We start from the raw sequence: 15813 nt of genomic DNA on the forward strand, positions 1-15813 counted from the left end.
AAAAGTTTAGCTGATTAAATTTCTTTCAAAGTAAAATTCTACTTGCCACATAAAACCTTTTCAAACTCTATTTCAATGTTTTGGTGTACTTAAAATATTTTTTATTTACGTAACAAATACCAACTATTAGAATCTTTCTCATCTTTTAAAAACAACCTACCTGAATCCCCATTTCCTGCTTCCCTGGCTTCTTTCCTAATTTCAATGTACTTTTTCCTTCTTTCCATAGGAACCTATCAGGCAAAACAAATACACCACTTAAAACTTTGTAAAATCCTGATCACGATTTTCTAGTTTAGTAGCAATTGCCTCAGTGGGGTTCTGTGAGAATCTGTGGGAAAAGCATTCCTGAAGGGCACTCACCTGTATTTCTTTGTGGATTTTTTTTTTAATTTTTTTTTTCAACGTTTTATTTTATTTTTGGGGGGACAGAGAGAGACAGAGCATGAACGGGGGAGGGGCAGAGAGAGAGGGAGACACAGAATCGGAAACAGGCTCCAGGCTCTGAGCCATCAGCCCAGAGCCTGACGCGGGGCTCGAACTCACGGACCGCGAGATCGTGACCTGGCTGAAGTCGGACGCTTAACCGACTGCACCACCCAGGCGCCCCTCTTTGTGGATATTTTTTAATGCTTTTAAATTTGATAAAAGTCTTGTTTAAAAATTAATTTTTTGAGGCACCTGGATGCTCAGCTGGTTAAGCATCCAACTCGATTTTAGCTGAGGTCATTATCTTGCGGTTCCTGAGATCAAGCCCCGAGTCGGGCTCTGTGCTGATAGTGCAGAGCCTGCTTGGGACTCTCTCTCTGTGCCCCTGCTCATGCTCCCTCTCTCTCTCAAAATGAATAAATAAGCATTTAAAAATAAATAAAACTTTGCCAACCTGCAAAAATAATTTTTTTGCCAAATTGCTTGGGGACCCAGGGTGGGCTAAGATGTGGCAGCCACAGGCCCAAATTACTAACAGTCTGTACTTTACTTACGAGCTCAGTTTCCTCAACTGCATGGTTATGGTATATCATAGCACCTCACAGTGCTGTTGCAAAGTTTAGAAGTGACATATACCTAGTGTCTGAATGCTTAATACACTAGTGCTATTATTTTTTGGATTTTTAGTTCTTTGAACAGTGTTACACCTTGAGAAAAGTTCCCAGTCTTGTTCCAAAAGGGCACAAGGCAGGAAGCAACCATTTACACGAACTCATGAACGACTTAGATGTGGTCGAGGTCAGCAGCTAGGCAGGTGAACATGAATGATAGTTCCTGACCCAGACAACCCAGAGCTCTGGCACTCTGCCCGCCCAATTCCCATTTCCAATGGGCTGTGAAAAGCTGCAGTAACAATCTCCTACCAATCGCTGAGGTTGGCGTGTCAAACTCAGCTTGGCTAAAATCAAGCTTGTCACGTTTGCCACAGCAAGTTTTCCACTTATCCACATGACGTCAGCTCACAGCACCCCCATTATCCTGCCAAATCACCCAAGCAGGGCCAGAGCGTTATAATTCTGTATCTGGATGGACCTCAATTTCACAGAACGGATAAATTAACTCAGCAAAACACTGCTGGCATGTGTCCTCCCAGCTCCTTTTATTGCCATTTTCTATCCTTTACTAGCTAAAAGAGCAAAAAGTCGAGTTATGATCATGCTTTTATAGGTGCCTGAGAGGCTGAACTACATTAAACTACCAGATTTTATAGTTCAAAGCAGACTTGATACTGGGAGTTTTTGTTCATCATAACATATTGCTTTCTCTTCTATAAGCTCTTGGTAAATTTTTTAAACCTAGGAACACCATTAAAAATTTGACTCACCTCAACTTCTACAGGAAATGTGTAGCAGCGTTTCAGGTCAATCAGATTTTCAAAAATAAGCAAGTTCTGTAAGTCCAAAAAGTCGTAATAAAAATATCTGAATAGTGGAAATTGTTATTGCTGATGCTACTAAAGAGTTAACGCTACTTATAATTCATGGGGAAGCATTTTGGCTTTAAAATATATACATACAGAACTCAAAGAACTACATCTTTAATATTATAAGAAGGTGCAAATTATGATACAATTTTAATTCATATAATCTAACTTGCAATCCTACAATGGCAGCAACAGTGAAAATTTCAGAAGCCTACCTTTTCAGGTTTTTCACTCAACAGAAAACCTTGGTAAAATTTTAATTCGGTGAAGACACAGCAGATAACAGAAATGGCACAGTTGTACGCAGCACAATGGTACACTCTTCTCCTCTCTAGCAACTGATTCTCACCCGCCATGTTCTCTGTAAATGCATCATAGCACAATCTGCAGAGTAGATCCAGGTGAAAAATCAATTCACCTAACAGGGAAATCATCGCTAGAGCCCAACAATGCCCGACAACAGGATCTCAATTCAGTTTAGCCTTTTCCGAGTGTCAGGTTTGTGCCCAGTACAGTACCAGGTACCAAAAATAAAAGTCAAGCAAGTCACTATATTCACGCACACCTCGAGGGAAGACAGTGCCTAGGGATTTCACCACACTGTGGTATGCACAGCAACAGCAACAAGCACGGTAAGTTAAGACACGGAAACAAGGAAGATGGACAGTAACCCAGGCGAAGGAGACAACAAAGTTTTAAGAGAAATTATCAGAACCGAATTTTGATTTCTTAGTTATGTGAAGATTATGAGCAGAGAGAAGAGTGTCACTTCCAGCAAGGCATAAGCCACACTGCGTGTTCAGAAGATGAGGTGGGAACTGGCAGTGCCTGGCAGTGAGCCGAAGGTGGAGAGGCGGGCGTTCCCGGAAGAGCTCGCCTGCCATGCTAAGGAGCCTGGAGTGCATTCTGCACAATGCGATCTCCAAACAATGCCCAGGTGGCCAACTACTTTTGAAAACAGTGTTGTCAGAACACAGCCATGCCCCTTCGTTTCCACATTGTTTATGACTGCTTTCCCAGTACACTGCAGTAGTTGCAAGAGACCATATAGCCTGCAAACCTGAAAATAGTTACTATGGAGTGGGACGTTTACAGGAAAAGTTTGCTGGCCCCTGTTACTGAAGATGAGGTTCTTTTGAAGTGTTTCAGGTAGGAGGATGAAACAATCAGGTTCACACTGCAGAGGTATTATCAGACTAGCAGCAGCACAGGCAAAACTGATAGAGACAAGCCCAGGAGCGGGGAGAATAACGGAGAAGGAGACTACACTGCAGTGGTTCCCCAAAGAACACCAGACGCTACAACGCTAGATGAAGGAAGGAGGATGAGAAAAGGGCACCAGTCTTGGGAGTGCTGAGGAGATAACCCCCGCCAGATGCGATGACTGACAGGGTGGACATGCAGGCCGGAGAGATGAAGATGAAGGGAAATAAAACAGGACGCCCAAGTCTCTTGTTAGTGCAGATGAATGGATGCCGGGCACATCATTCCCCGAGGAGGTAAAAGAAGGGTGAGGGTAAGAGGACAGTACGGAACAGCTTGCTTGGGAAAGGCAAGTGAGGCCTGGCAATGTCTGTGTCAATATTAACTAAGAGGGAACTTCACGAGAAGGCCACTTTCAGAGAAAATGTATTGGACTGCTTTGTATTTTACAGAAAACCTGCTTAGACATGCAATATTCCTTTAATTTCAAATGGAGGTCAGGAAAAATAAAATACATAAATCCCTTCGTGCTGTAAATCATGCCACTAAAAATATATCAACCTATTAAGGGAGGAAAATGGTAGAAAAAAACAATAAAAGAAAAGAAGTTTTATTCCTTATAAAAGATGACTATAGGATAAAACACGTTACCCATAACCTGCTAAATTAAAGTACACTGAAGTAGTTTGTGCACAAGAAAAAAACCCAAGAAAACCATAAAAACTCATATTTAAATAAACATATATACATGCATAAAATACATGCATCAAAAATATTAACGAATCAAATACAACCCCAAATTAACTAAAAATCTTACTTAATAAGTGTCTTTGTAAGTTCACTTCCTTCTGTAACACATGAGCCATGGAAAACCTGATTAATTTTAGACTCCTTCGAGTGAACATCATCTTTTGGAAGACGAGAATACATCACATCTAGGATCTTGTAACAGCCCATCTTCTTGGTGATTTGAGTATCAAAGGTAGATTCATTTAGCTAAGGAAAAGTAACAAGTAATTGTCTTTGGTCTCATCAAACAAGAAAAATAGTTTTTTAATATATCAAATGTTCAATTTAATACTCAATGCTCTTTACATAGAAAATAATTTTAACAAACATGTTGAATCACTTCAATAGGAGACTGCCAAGGGTCAGAAACATGGGTATATTGATGTGTTACGTTGAATGTGGCAGGAAATAACACATAATATCCAAATAGAGAACTTAGGGCATCAATATAGGACTTTTACACAAAATCTTATCAAAGTCATGATGACAACAGGTGAAACTTCAATGTATTAAAAAACAAGATTTTCAACTATTTATAGTATTTCCTAAAGGTATCCAAGTCCTAACTCCCAGAACCTATGAGTTCTCATAAGGCAAAAAAAGGACTTTGCAAATGTGATTAAGTTAAGGATCTTGAGATTGGGCGACAATTTTGGTTTGGTCATGTGGGCCCTAGATGAAATCATATGTAACCGTATAAGAGGATACATAAAGGGATGAGACAGAAAGGAAAAGGCAATGTGATGACAGAATTAGAGGTCGGAGTGACACAGCCACATACAAGGAATGCCAGCAGCCACCAGAAGCTGGAGGAGACAGGAAGTAGACACTCAGAGCCACAGGGGCAAGCGTGGCCATGACAACACCATAAATTTAGGTCAGTAAAACTAATTTTGGACTTCTGGCCTCCAAAACTGGGAGAGAATAAATCTCTGTTGTTCTAAGCCACCAAGCTTATGGTAATTTATTACTTGAAGATTCAGGAAATAACACACATTTTGGCATTAAGAGTTTAATCTCCTGTAACAAATGCCAAAAATATGAAAGTGACTTTGGAATTGGATGATGGGTAGAGGCTGAAATTTGCCATGCATGACAGAAAAAGCCTAAACTGCCTGCAGAGACTGGTGGTAGAAATACCAGCACTGAAGGCATTGCTGGTGAGGGCTCAGAAGGAAGTAAAAAAGCATGCTAGCAAAACCAAATTGTCTTAGGGAACATCTCAATCATCATAAACACATCTTTGGTATAAATATGGATGTTAAAGTAGCTGCCGGTGAGGTCTCAGAAGGAAATAAAGAACATATTTTTTGACACTGAAGGAAAGGAGATCCTTGTAATACAGTGGCAGAAAACTTAGCTAAATAGTGTTCTATGGCTGCACACACAGCAGAACTTACAAGCCATGCACTTGAATATTTAACTAAAAATTTCCAAGCAAATTTTTAGAAGGTGCTACCCCCTTTCTTCTTTGCTGCTTAAAATAAAATGTGAGGGGCAAGAGATAAATTGAGTTAGGAACTGCTGGGCAAAAAGAACCAAAACTTGATTTGAGAAATTCTCAGCTTATCCAGACTGTAAAAGATGCTAACATTAGGAGATTCACTGTTAAAAAAGTGGCTCCAAAGACAACAAGGGTGTAGCTGGACAATCTTGGACTACTGCTAAAGAAATTAAGCATGGGACTCATGGATGCCCTCAATTATTTCATCAGAACCAGGAACAGAGATGGAATTATCCAGCAAAGATCTGTGGAGGACTCTCCTGTTAGTAAACCTCTAAGGCATACATAGGAGAGCTACAGAGTTTTTGAGAATGTCATACCAGAAGAAACACCACCAGCTTGGACTGAAAGGGACAGAGACAAAATGAAATGAAAAAAGGCTGTTATAATCCCTGAATTCTACAGGCAAGAAAAACAAATAATTTGTTTTCTAGTTTCACAGGTCCACAAATGGAAAGAATTTTGCCCCATGATGGATCATACCCAGAATCCCACCCATACCTGATTCATATGATTTGAATGATGAAAAAGGACTCTGAGCTGATGATATTCAGATGCAACCTTGGACTTAAAAGTTGATGCTATAATGCATTTAGACTTTGAGGGATGTTGGGATGGGATAAATGTATTTTGCAAGAGGGAACATTTGGTGCAGGTGGACTGTATTCGGCTGAATAATATCCACATACAAGTACCCACATTTTAATCACTGAAACCATGAATGTTACCTTATATGACAAAAAAGAACTATACAGATGAAATCAAGTAAAGGATCTTGAGATGGGGAGATCATCCAAGTGGGCCCTCAATACAACACATGCAGAGAGAAATTAGACAGAAAAGGAGGAGGTAATGTGACCAGAGAAGGAGGGAGAGGAGTGATGGGGCCACAAGCCACGGAATGCTGGCAGCTGCCAGAAGCTGGAAGAGGCAAAGAACGGATTTTCCCTTAGGGCCTCCAGAGCCTTGCAACACCTTGATTTCAGCCCGAGGAAACTGATTTCTGGCCTGCAGAACTATGAGAGAATAAGTTTTTGTTGTTCTACACCATGGTGGCGGTAATTTGTTATAGCACCCTCAGGAAACTAACACAGATCCCATGTAACTACAAGTTGTTACCAAACTGTTGAAGTAATGCTCCTTGAGCAACAGAGATCTTCTGACTGAACATACGGAAGTTTTTAAGAACACCAGCCAAGGAGATTTATCAATTCTTATTAATAGTCAATTTAAGGGGCGCCTGGGTGGCTCGGTTGGTTAAGTGTCCAACTTCAGCTTAGGACACGATCTCACGGTTCATAAGTTTGAGCCCCACATCAGGCTCTGTACTGACAGCTCAGAGAACGGAGCCTGCTTCAGATTCTGTGTCTCCCTCTCTTTCTCTCTCCTTCCCCTGCTCACACTCTGTCTTACTCTCAAGAATAATAAATGAAACACTAAAAAAAATGTAATAGTACATTTAATAACAGATGTACAATACCTTTGTAAATCTAGACTTCAACACATCAATGGCATCCACCACAATTTTGCTAAAGAATTCTATCAAGGCATTCGGGCTACAGTGCCACAGCAGAGTGAGAAGGCAGCGATCTACAAATGCTTGGCGAGTGACATTTGAAAGTAGGTCATCCCTCTTGAACATTCTGTACACACTTTCCAAAAGGGCTAATTGTGTGACACATGAACTCCTAAGAAAAAAAGAAAATTATATGAACATCCCTGCTTTGAACAAATATTTTGAGTGCCCACACATAAAACAAGCAAAATAAATACCAATGACTACAAATTAAAAAAACTTTAAAGATTATATATATGTATATATATATGTATATATATATACATATATATATACATATACACACCATGAAAAACAAGAAACATCTGTACATAAATCATATTATTATACTCATCCCCAGAAATCTTCATGCCAAATTTAGGCATTAAGAACAGTTTTCATTTACTTTCAAATCTGATGTTGTTTAGAAAACAGCTGAGGCTATGGGAGAGTCTCAGGCCTGAAGATGATCACAATTCCAGAATTTGAATCTCATGGATCATAATTTACAAATTCTAGTCTCTTCCTAGTAACAAACTGCCATTCATATTTCCTATACAGAGATACATTCATCTGGCCCTTTATGTTCTTATCTGGAATGAAAGATACTTGAATGATCATCTCTAAGATTCTGTCTATAAATCTATAAACTAAGAATACAGTTAGTTTCTTCACCTATAAAAATGTGAGGTTAGGACTAAATGATTATTAAAATCTTTTTCCGGTTCTAAAATCCTGATACTCCGAAGTTAAATAGGAACCAGAGTAAAAATATTAGATGAAGGTAATTCAGTCACAAAACTGTAAGGCTGCAGGACAGATGCTACATGGGCTTCTGTAACATTTATTTGGGCACGGTCTTAGATTTAAATTCTTCTGAAGAGCTTCCTGATACTGAGCACAACAGAGATGCACAGCCCTAAAACTATTACACAGAAAGTTAAAAAGAGGAGCAGGGAAAGAAAAGGAAAAAGAGCAAAAATCTGGTAACAAAAAATGGGCCAGCAGATAGTTTACTTAAAATAAATGCAAATGAGCTCTAAATATATGAGTATATGCTCTATTTCACTCATAATAAGAGAAATATAAACTAAAACAACACTGAGAGATCCCCTCTCACCTATATAATTGGAAAAAAATCCAAGTGTTTGACAATATACTCTGTTGGCAAGGCTGTGATGAGACAGACACTCTCATACATTGTTGAGGGAATGTAAATAATCACAGCCTCAAAATAAGGGATGTGGTAAAAGCTAGCAAGATTACAAATGCATTTAATTTTTGAATTATGTATAGGAATCCACTCCAAAGACATACTGGCAAAATACAAAATGACATATACACATGGCTATTCACTGTGACATTATTTTTAACAGCAAAAGACTGAGCCCAAGGGGGCTGCTTCAAAATAGTATGCTATAGTGAATAATTATACAGTTATTTAAATAAAAAAGGATTGAAGAAGATCTCTTGGTACCAACATGTAGTGATCTGTAGAAGACATGAGATGGAAAAAAAGGGAGGTGAAAAGGAATAAGAGAGGGGGCAGAGACAGAAATAAGACTCCTGAATATAGTTCATTATACAGATATGACCTTCAAATCATGTAAATGTTTTACATGTTCAAAAAGAAAATTAAATCAAAAGAAAAAACATAAACATTTCTAAAATCTGATAATTAAAATAAGCATACCTAACTAATTGGTATAACAGCTACGTATTGAAGAAAACTTTACCAAATGATTTTGGAACACAAAACTCACAGAGAGTATATTCTAAGTAAATTATAATTAAAATGAAAATTTTAAATTGCACACACACACACAAAAGTCTTGCTGGAATTTTGACAGCGTTCACATTAAATTTATATATCAACTTAACAGAATTGCCATGTTAACAAATGTTGAATCTTCAAATTCATGAACATGGGATGTCTCTCCATTTATTTAAATCTTTATTTTTTTATTTCCTTCAGCAGTGGACTATAATTTTTAGTGCACAGGTCTTGCGCTTTTGTTAAATTTATTACTAAATTTATTACTTTGTTTTTATGATGCTATTAAGAAAACAATTATATTCCTAGTTATAGTTTTGAAATGTTCTCAGCTCATATACAGAAAAGTTGATTTTTGAACATTGATCCGGTATCCTACAAACTTCCTATAATTGCTTATTAGTTCTGAAAGCTTTTTGTAGATCTTAGGATTCTCTCCCTCATGCCATCTGTGAATAAGGACAGTTTTGCTTCTTTCTTTCCAATCTAGTTGCCTTTTATTTCTTTCTCTTTCCTGACTGCAATGGCCAGAACCTCCAGTACTGTGTTGAACTGAAAAGAGTACACATCCTTGCCTTGTTCTCAGACTTAGGGGGAAAGCATTCAGTCTTTTACTATTAAATATTCTGTTGGCTGTTGGTTTTTCATAGATGACCTTTTGTCCTTTTCATCATGAATGGATGTTGGGCTTTGTCACAAATTTATCTGCATCCACTAAAATGGGAATGTGATTTCTGTCCTTTATTCTTTTAATATACTATATACTATTCATTGATTCTCAGATGTTAAATTAGTTTTGCATTCCTAGGACAAATCCCAATTAGCAACAGTGTGTAATATTTACATGTTGTTGAATGTGTTTTGTTTTGTTTTTTTAAATTTTTGAAAGACAGAATCTGATGGGGACAGGGTAGAGAGAGAGAGGGAGACAGAATCCGAAGCAGGCTCCAGGCTCTGAGCTGTCAGCACAGAGCCCAACATGGGGCTCGAACTCACAAACAGTGAGATCATGACCTGAGCCTAAGTCAGACGCTTCACCGACTGTGCCACCCAGGTGGTTCCCTTGGCTGGATGTGTTTTTCTAATACATTTTTGAAAATTTGTGTGTCTATATTCACAAAGGATTCTGGTCTATAGGTTTCTTGCAATGTTTCTTTCTGGCTTTATCTGTGTGATACTAGCCTCATAGGATAAGGTGAGAAGGATTCCTTTCTTCTGTATTTTCTGAGGAGTTTATCAAGTGTTGATATTTTTTCTTTAAATATTTGATGAAAATTCACCAGTGAAGCTATCTGGGTCTGGGCTTTCCCTTGTGAGATTTTATTCTTTTCTTTTTGTGAGAAGATTTTAATTCTATTTATTTACTTACTAAAGGTTATACTCAGATTTTCTATTTCTTCTTCAGTCACTTTGGTATTTTGTGACTTTTTAGGAATTTGTCCATTTTAGTTAAGTTGAATTTGTTAGCATAATGTTATTCATATTTCCCTATAATCTTTTTAACTTCTGAGAGGTCAGTGGTAACACTCCCTCTTTCCTTCCTAATTTTCATGAACTGTACCTTCTTTGTTACTCCTAGTTTGTCTAGCTAACAGTTCTTCATTTACCTTTTCAAAGAACAAATTTCAGTTTCACTGATTTTTCTCCACCATTTTTCTAATTTCAATTTCATTAATTTTCACTCTAATCTTTATTATTTCTTCCTTCTGCTTCTCTTCAGTTTAGTTTTCTTTTTCTTGATTTTAAGGTACAGGTTTATATTACTGATTTAGGATATTTCTTATTTTCTCTTTTTTAATTATTAAATATAATTTATTATCAAATTGGTTTCCATACAACACCCAGTGCTCATCCCAACAAGTGCCCTCCTCCCTACCCATCACCCACTTTCTCCTCTCCCCCACCCCCCATCAATCCTCAGTTTGTTCTCAGTATTTAAGAGTCTCTTATGGTTTGCCTCCTTCCCTCTCTGTAACTTTTTCTTATTTTCTAATACAGGTATTAAAAAATACAAATTCCTCTCTAGGCACTGTTTTAGTTCTATCTCATACATTTGGATATGCTTTATTCGTATTCATGCAGATCAAATTCTCATCTGATCAAATATCAGATCAGATCTGATCTGATCAAATATCAGATCAAATATCTGATTTCACTCGTAATTTCTTCTCTGACCCAAGGGCTACTTACAAATGTATTAATTAGTTGGTTATTTAGAAGTGTTTTCTTCCATTATTAACATATAAATAACTTCATTATGGATGGAGAACATACTTTGTAAGATTTCATTCCTTTTAAATTTATTACGACTTGTTTTATGGCTTCCATGTGTGCTCAAAAGAATGTGTAGTCTCCCATTGTATAGAATGTTCTATAGTTGGTTAATTATGGTTTTTTAAAATATCAATAAAAAGGAATGAATTATTGATTCACGCTACATCATGAACCTCAAAAACTTGCTAGAAAAAAAAAAAAAGCCAGACATAAGAGATCACATAGTCTATGATTCTATTTATATGAAATGTCCAGAAAAGGCAAAGTTATAAAGACTGAAAGTAGATTAGTGATTGCCTGGGGCTGGGAATGGGAATGTGAGTTAATATAGGATGTTATCAAGAGGATGAAATTATTCTATAGTGATGGCTGTACCACTCAGTAAAGTTACTAAAAATCACTGAATTCTATACTTAAAATAGGTGAATTTTATGATATGTAAAATACAACTCAGTAAGATAAAATACCATGGATGTTTACAAATCAATATAAATAATGTTGATAAAAAAACAAAACAAAACAAAACAAGGCACCTGGATGGTTCAGTCAGTTAAGGGTCCGACTTCATTTCAGGTCATGATCTTGCGGTTCATGAGTTCAAGCCCTGCATCGGGCTCTGTGCTGACAGCTCAGAGCCTGGAGCCTGCTTCAGATTCTGTGTCTCCCTCTCTCTCTCTCTCTCTGCCCACCCCCCCCCCCCCCCCGTTCACGCTATCTCTGTCTCTCAGAAATAAACAAATGGTAAAAAAAATTTTTAAAAAAAAGACTCACTGGCCACAATTAGAAGTAGCCACAGCGTCAAGCCCTAACTTTAAAAATTAATTAAAAAATTAATGATCAAATTTGTTCCCTTTTGTCCACTGTGATTTCCTACAACACTAAAACTATATTTGGGTAACCACATAGTCCCAGTAATAAAGGCAAGTTCATTACAACATAATTCTAGCTCTTAAATTTAGAAGGAACAAAAGGATTTTTTAAATGACCATTTGCAACTCCTGATAAAATAAATGATTTGGGGCAACTATCATAAATGGATGCTAGAACCTCAGGAAAAGCCCACGCCAAACATAACTGATTAATCTTAGCATCGTTAAAATTAAGACCACTTCACACCATGTGCCAAATGCCATGAACACGAAATACAGAGCATCCACTATTAAGTAATCTTGCCAAAACTTGAACCTGAATCTAACTAAGCTTTTAGACCTAACTTTCCACTTACAGGAAACCGGGGTTAGAGGAACGAGTTAAATGAAAAGAACAGACAAAAATCAGGTAAATCGAGGATGTAACTAACCGTGTAGGCCAAGTGTCCAGGTTTCTTTAACAACAACAAAAAAATAAGAGGGTAGGGGACTGTTCTAGATGAAGACAGACTGAGATACAACAGTGAAATGCCATGTAAAAAGATAATCCAACAGTCTAGAGCATTTAAGACAACTGGAGAAATCTGAAAACAGAATTACTGATAATTTTTCTCTGTTGATAACAGTACTATATAGCAACCCAAGAATAACAGTATAATTTTAAATATACATGCAGAAGTTATTAGAGGTGAAATGACATCAGGGATCTGCTTTGTTACAATAACTACAGCACAAGAGAAAAGAGACTAAAACAGGGGTGATGAGGCCGGAAAATGCTGGAGTGTGTTTGATTTGGATGCTCAGTTACAGTCTTACCCTTTAGCTTTGACTGTGCTTAAAATTTTCACAATAAGTTCTTTTTTCCTCCAAGAAAAACAAAATAAAATTTAGTTGTAAGAGTTGACTGCAATTGCCACTCAACCTTTTTTTGGAACAGAGAAGATAATTTCCCAAAGAAATAAAATGTATATGGTTCCTGGGGTCCCAGACTAGAATACTATGACTTACTTTCCAGCAATCTTTTTGAAAGTAGATTGAAATAATTCTTCCATAACATGTTGCTGTTCCCGACAAAGAATTTCTGTCATTAACTGCAACAATATAGGACTTTGAGATAATTCCAATGCATCTAGGAACTAGAAGAAACAACAATAATAACAATTTCCTTGGGTTTTTATTTTTGTTTTGAACAGTTCTAACAAAATTAAAACAGGCTTTCACAGAGAATTAACAAATGCTAATACTTCCACCATTTCTGCAGCTATAACGAATACCTGGCACATAATAAATGTTTGCTAAATATTTGAGTTTTGATCCTTTTAAGGTTTTGTAGATATGTTTCCCTCTTCGAGCGGTCAGGATCTTCTAAAGATCTGAACCCAGATTCTGAAACTCCACGATGATGTGCCTTCACTGAGGACTTTGTCTTCACCATTCCAGGTACTCTGGGGCTTTTTCAGTTTGGAGACCTGTGTCTTTTCCACATGACCTTCATCGCACAGCAGCTGTTCTAGCTACTCACCCAATGTTCTCATCTCTACTCTCCCATCTTCCATCTTGACATCCGTTTGTTCTACTTTCTGGGAAATGTCCTCAATTTTATCTTCTGTTTTGCAAAGTTGTTTTTTTTTTTTTTTTAATTTTGCTTTTATATATTTAATTTCCAAGAGCACTTACTTGTTCTACTTCATGGACACAATACCTTCTCTCCTCTCTGAAGTTACTCTTACAGTTTCTTTTATATGTTCTCATCTCCCATCTCCCTTTGTTGACTCAGTTCCCTCTCAGTTCCTTCTTCCTGTTGGTTTACATCTTTTTAGGCTGGAAGTTTTCTTCAAATGTTTAGTGACTGCACTTATATTTATATTAGAGCATTTACATTAAGAGAAAGTAATATGGATGCAATAATCATTAGGTAGCAGACTGCTTGGGAACAGGATACTTAGATGGTATCACTACATCAATGATCTGCTAATTGCAGAAATGCACCATTCAAGAGAGATGAGGCAGTCACCACTTTAACCAGGCCTCCAGATTTGAGGCCACTACCAGTGGGACAATGACAGTATTTGCCTCCTGATACACTACTGTTGCCAAAAAGATTAGCCTGAATCTCATGACCACGGATTAAGCCTAACTTCTAGTTCAGAGGAAATACAGGGGATGGTGGACAAGTTAAAGAACATCTCATGGAAACAATCAAACAGGGGACAACATCCAAGAGAAGTATTCAAGAGAAGATCTGGAAGTTTCCTCCAAAAACACAATGTCATGGAAAAATAAAAGGGATGGGGTGAACTAGTGCTAGATTAAAAGATATTAGAGACATGACAATTTGATGCAATCATTAATTAGGTACTGGTTTGAAAAAAAACAGCTAAACATGGGAACATTTAAAGAAATGTGAATACGCACTACATAACACATAGTGTCAGAGGAGGGCTAATTTTCTTAGGTATAAAAACATTATTGTGCCTTATTATTATTATTCTTAGAACATGTATGCTGAGGTATTTAGGGGTAAAGTATCTTGATATCTGAAACTAACCTGCAAATATTTCAATAACTAACATACCACATGCATACATATACAGATAAAGCAAGTATGACAAAATGACAAAAGGTGGTTATACAGATGCTTGACTGTTCTTTCCATTTTTCTGTATGTTTGGGGAAAATTATATAAAACAGACCCATCTGGGTGGATGGATGGTGTTTGTAAAATAGCCTTTCCATGTAGCTACTTTGCTTCCTTACAGGATGGTGATGGGTCCTACAGATAAGAAATCCAAGAAAGACAGAGTCAAGAGAAAAGTATTAAGCCTTTTGTGACTAGCCTTGGAAGTCACATAGCAACACTTCCACTGCATTTTTGTTTGTTTTGTTCTAAGTGAGTCTTCAAGACCAACCCATATCCACAGGGGGAAAATTAGACTTTGTCTCTCAATTGAAGAGTCACACCGTAAAAAGAACATGTGGGACAAAATATATTGGTACAGTCATCTTTGGAAAATATAATCTGCCACACCTATACCCTACGTTTATCTCTACCTTAGCATTAGTGTATTTGAATCATCTGTTTCTTTCAGTTTCTTCCTTGTTTTACTCTAAGATAATATCTTCATCATTTTTGAGTATTGAGACATTAGCCCAGGGCTCAATCCATCACAAGTATGGCAGACCACTATCCACCCTCCAATGGTCATTCTCTTAATTTTTTATGGGTTGAATCCAAGTTCCAGTCAAGTACCCATATCATCTGCTTTTCAAAAGTATGTGATATACCACCTTGCTCTTATGAAAGACCTATATTAGAACCTATTTTCACTAACTGAAGAAATCCAGAGGATTTTTGCTTTTATGAAAAAAAAAAAAGCAAAAATAGCATTCTGCATTTGTTTTGCAGTAAGCTGTTATACAGGCAGCATATACCCTGAGTAACGAGAGCAGCACCACCAAGCTCTTTCCCCAAGAACTATGCTAGCATCTCAGTCAGCATCAAACTGCCATAGCTGTGAAGTAACTGTGTCTGTGAGCATCTGTGCTTTATCTCAATTTATTCTACACAAGATGTGTCCTTTGGTATGAGAAGCACCTAAGAGACGATATTTTTTGGGTCTAGGAATGCTCAAAAAATTTCCATATAAGTTAATGGCAAATGCTTCTTTGTTTATGCCATCCAGGCTTATAAAAGGTTTCACAGAAATGCTCTACTTTTGGATAGCAAGGGAAACCTGTATCTAGTTGCTGAAAAAAACAACAATCTAGTACTATACAGGAGAAACAAATAATCCACCACCTTGTTTAAGCCACTGATATTTTAGAGACCTTCAGCTGTACATTAAATAATATAGGTGATAATCACTAATTAAATTTTCAAATAATCACTACTTAATTAAATTTTAGAAATTGAACCATATTGGTAATATTCCA

At 37.2% G+C, this 15813-nt stretch overlaps 1 protein-coding gene across 3 annotated transcripts in view; it reads right to left on the reverse strand.

The window, feature by feature from the left end:
• PRKDC (protein kinase, DNA-activated, catalytic subunit) overlaps window positions 1-15813 on the reverse strand; it is a 203295-nt gene that overhangs the window by 104345 nt on the left and 83137 nt on the right. For all 3 annotated transcript variants that reach the window (XM_047842188.1, XM_047842190.1, XM_047842189.1), the window contains 6 exons: window positions 12889-13016; window positions 6889-7096; window positions 3933-4111; window positions 2128-2296; window positions 1814-1879; window positions 161-233 (listed from right to left, as the gene is read on the reverse strand). In XM_047842188.1, coding sequence (XP_047698144.1) covers window positions 161-233; window positions 1814-1879; window positions 2128-2296; window positions 3933-4111; window positions 6889-7096; window positions 12889-13016 — 823 coding nt within the window. The remainder of the gene's footprint in view (window positions 1-160; window positions 234-1813; window positions 1880-2127; window positions 2297-3932; window positions 4112-6888; window positions 7097-12888; window positions 13017-15813) is intronic.

The sequence above is a fragment of the Prionailurus viverrinus genome, chromosome F2 (genome assembly GCF_022837055.1).
Source record: "Prionailurus viverrinus isolate Anna chromosome F2, UM_Priviv_1.0, whole genome shotgun sequence".
NCBI classification, from domain to species: Eukaryota; Metazoa; Chordata; class Mammalia; order Carnivora; family Felidae; genus Prionailurus; species Prionailurus viverrinus.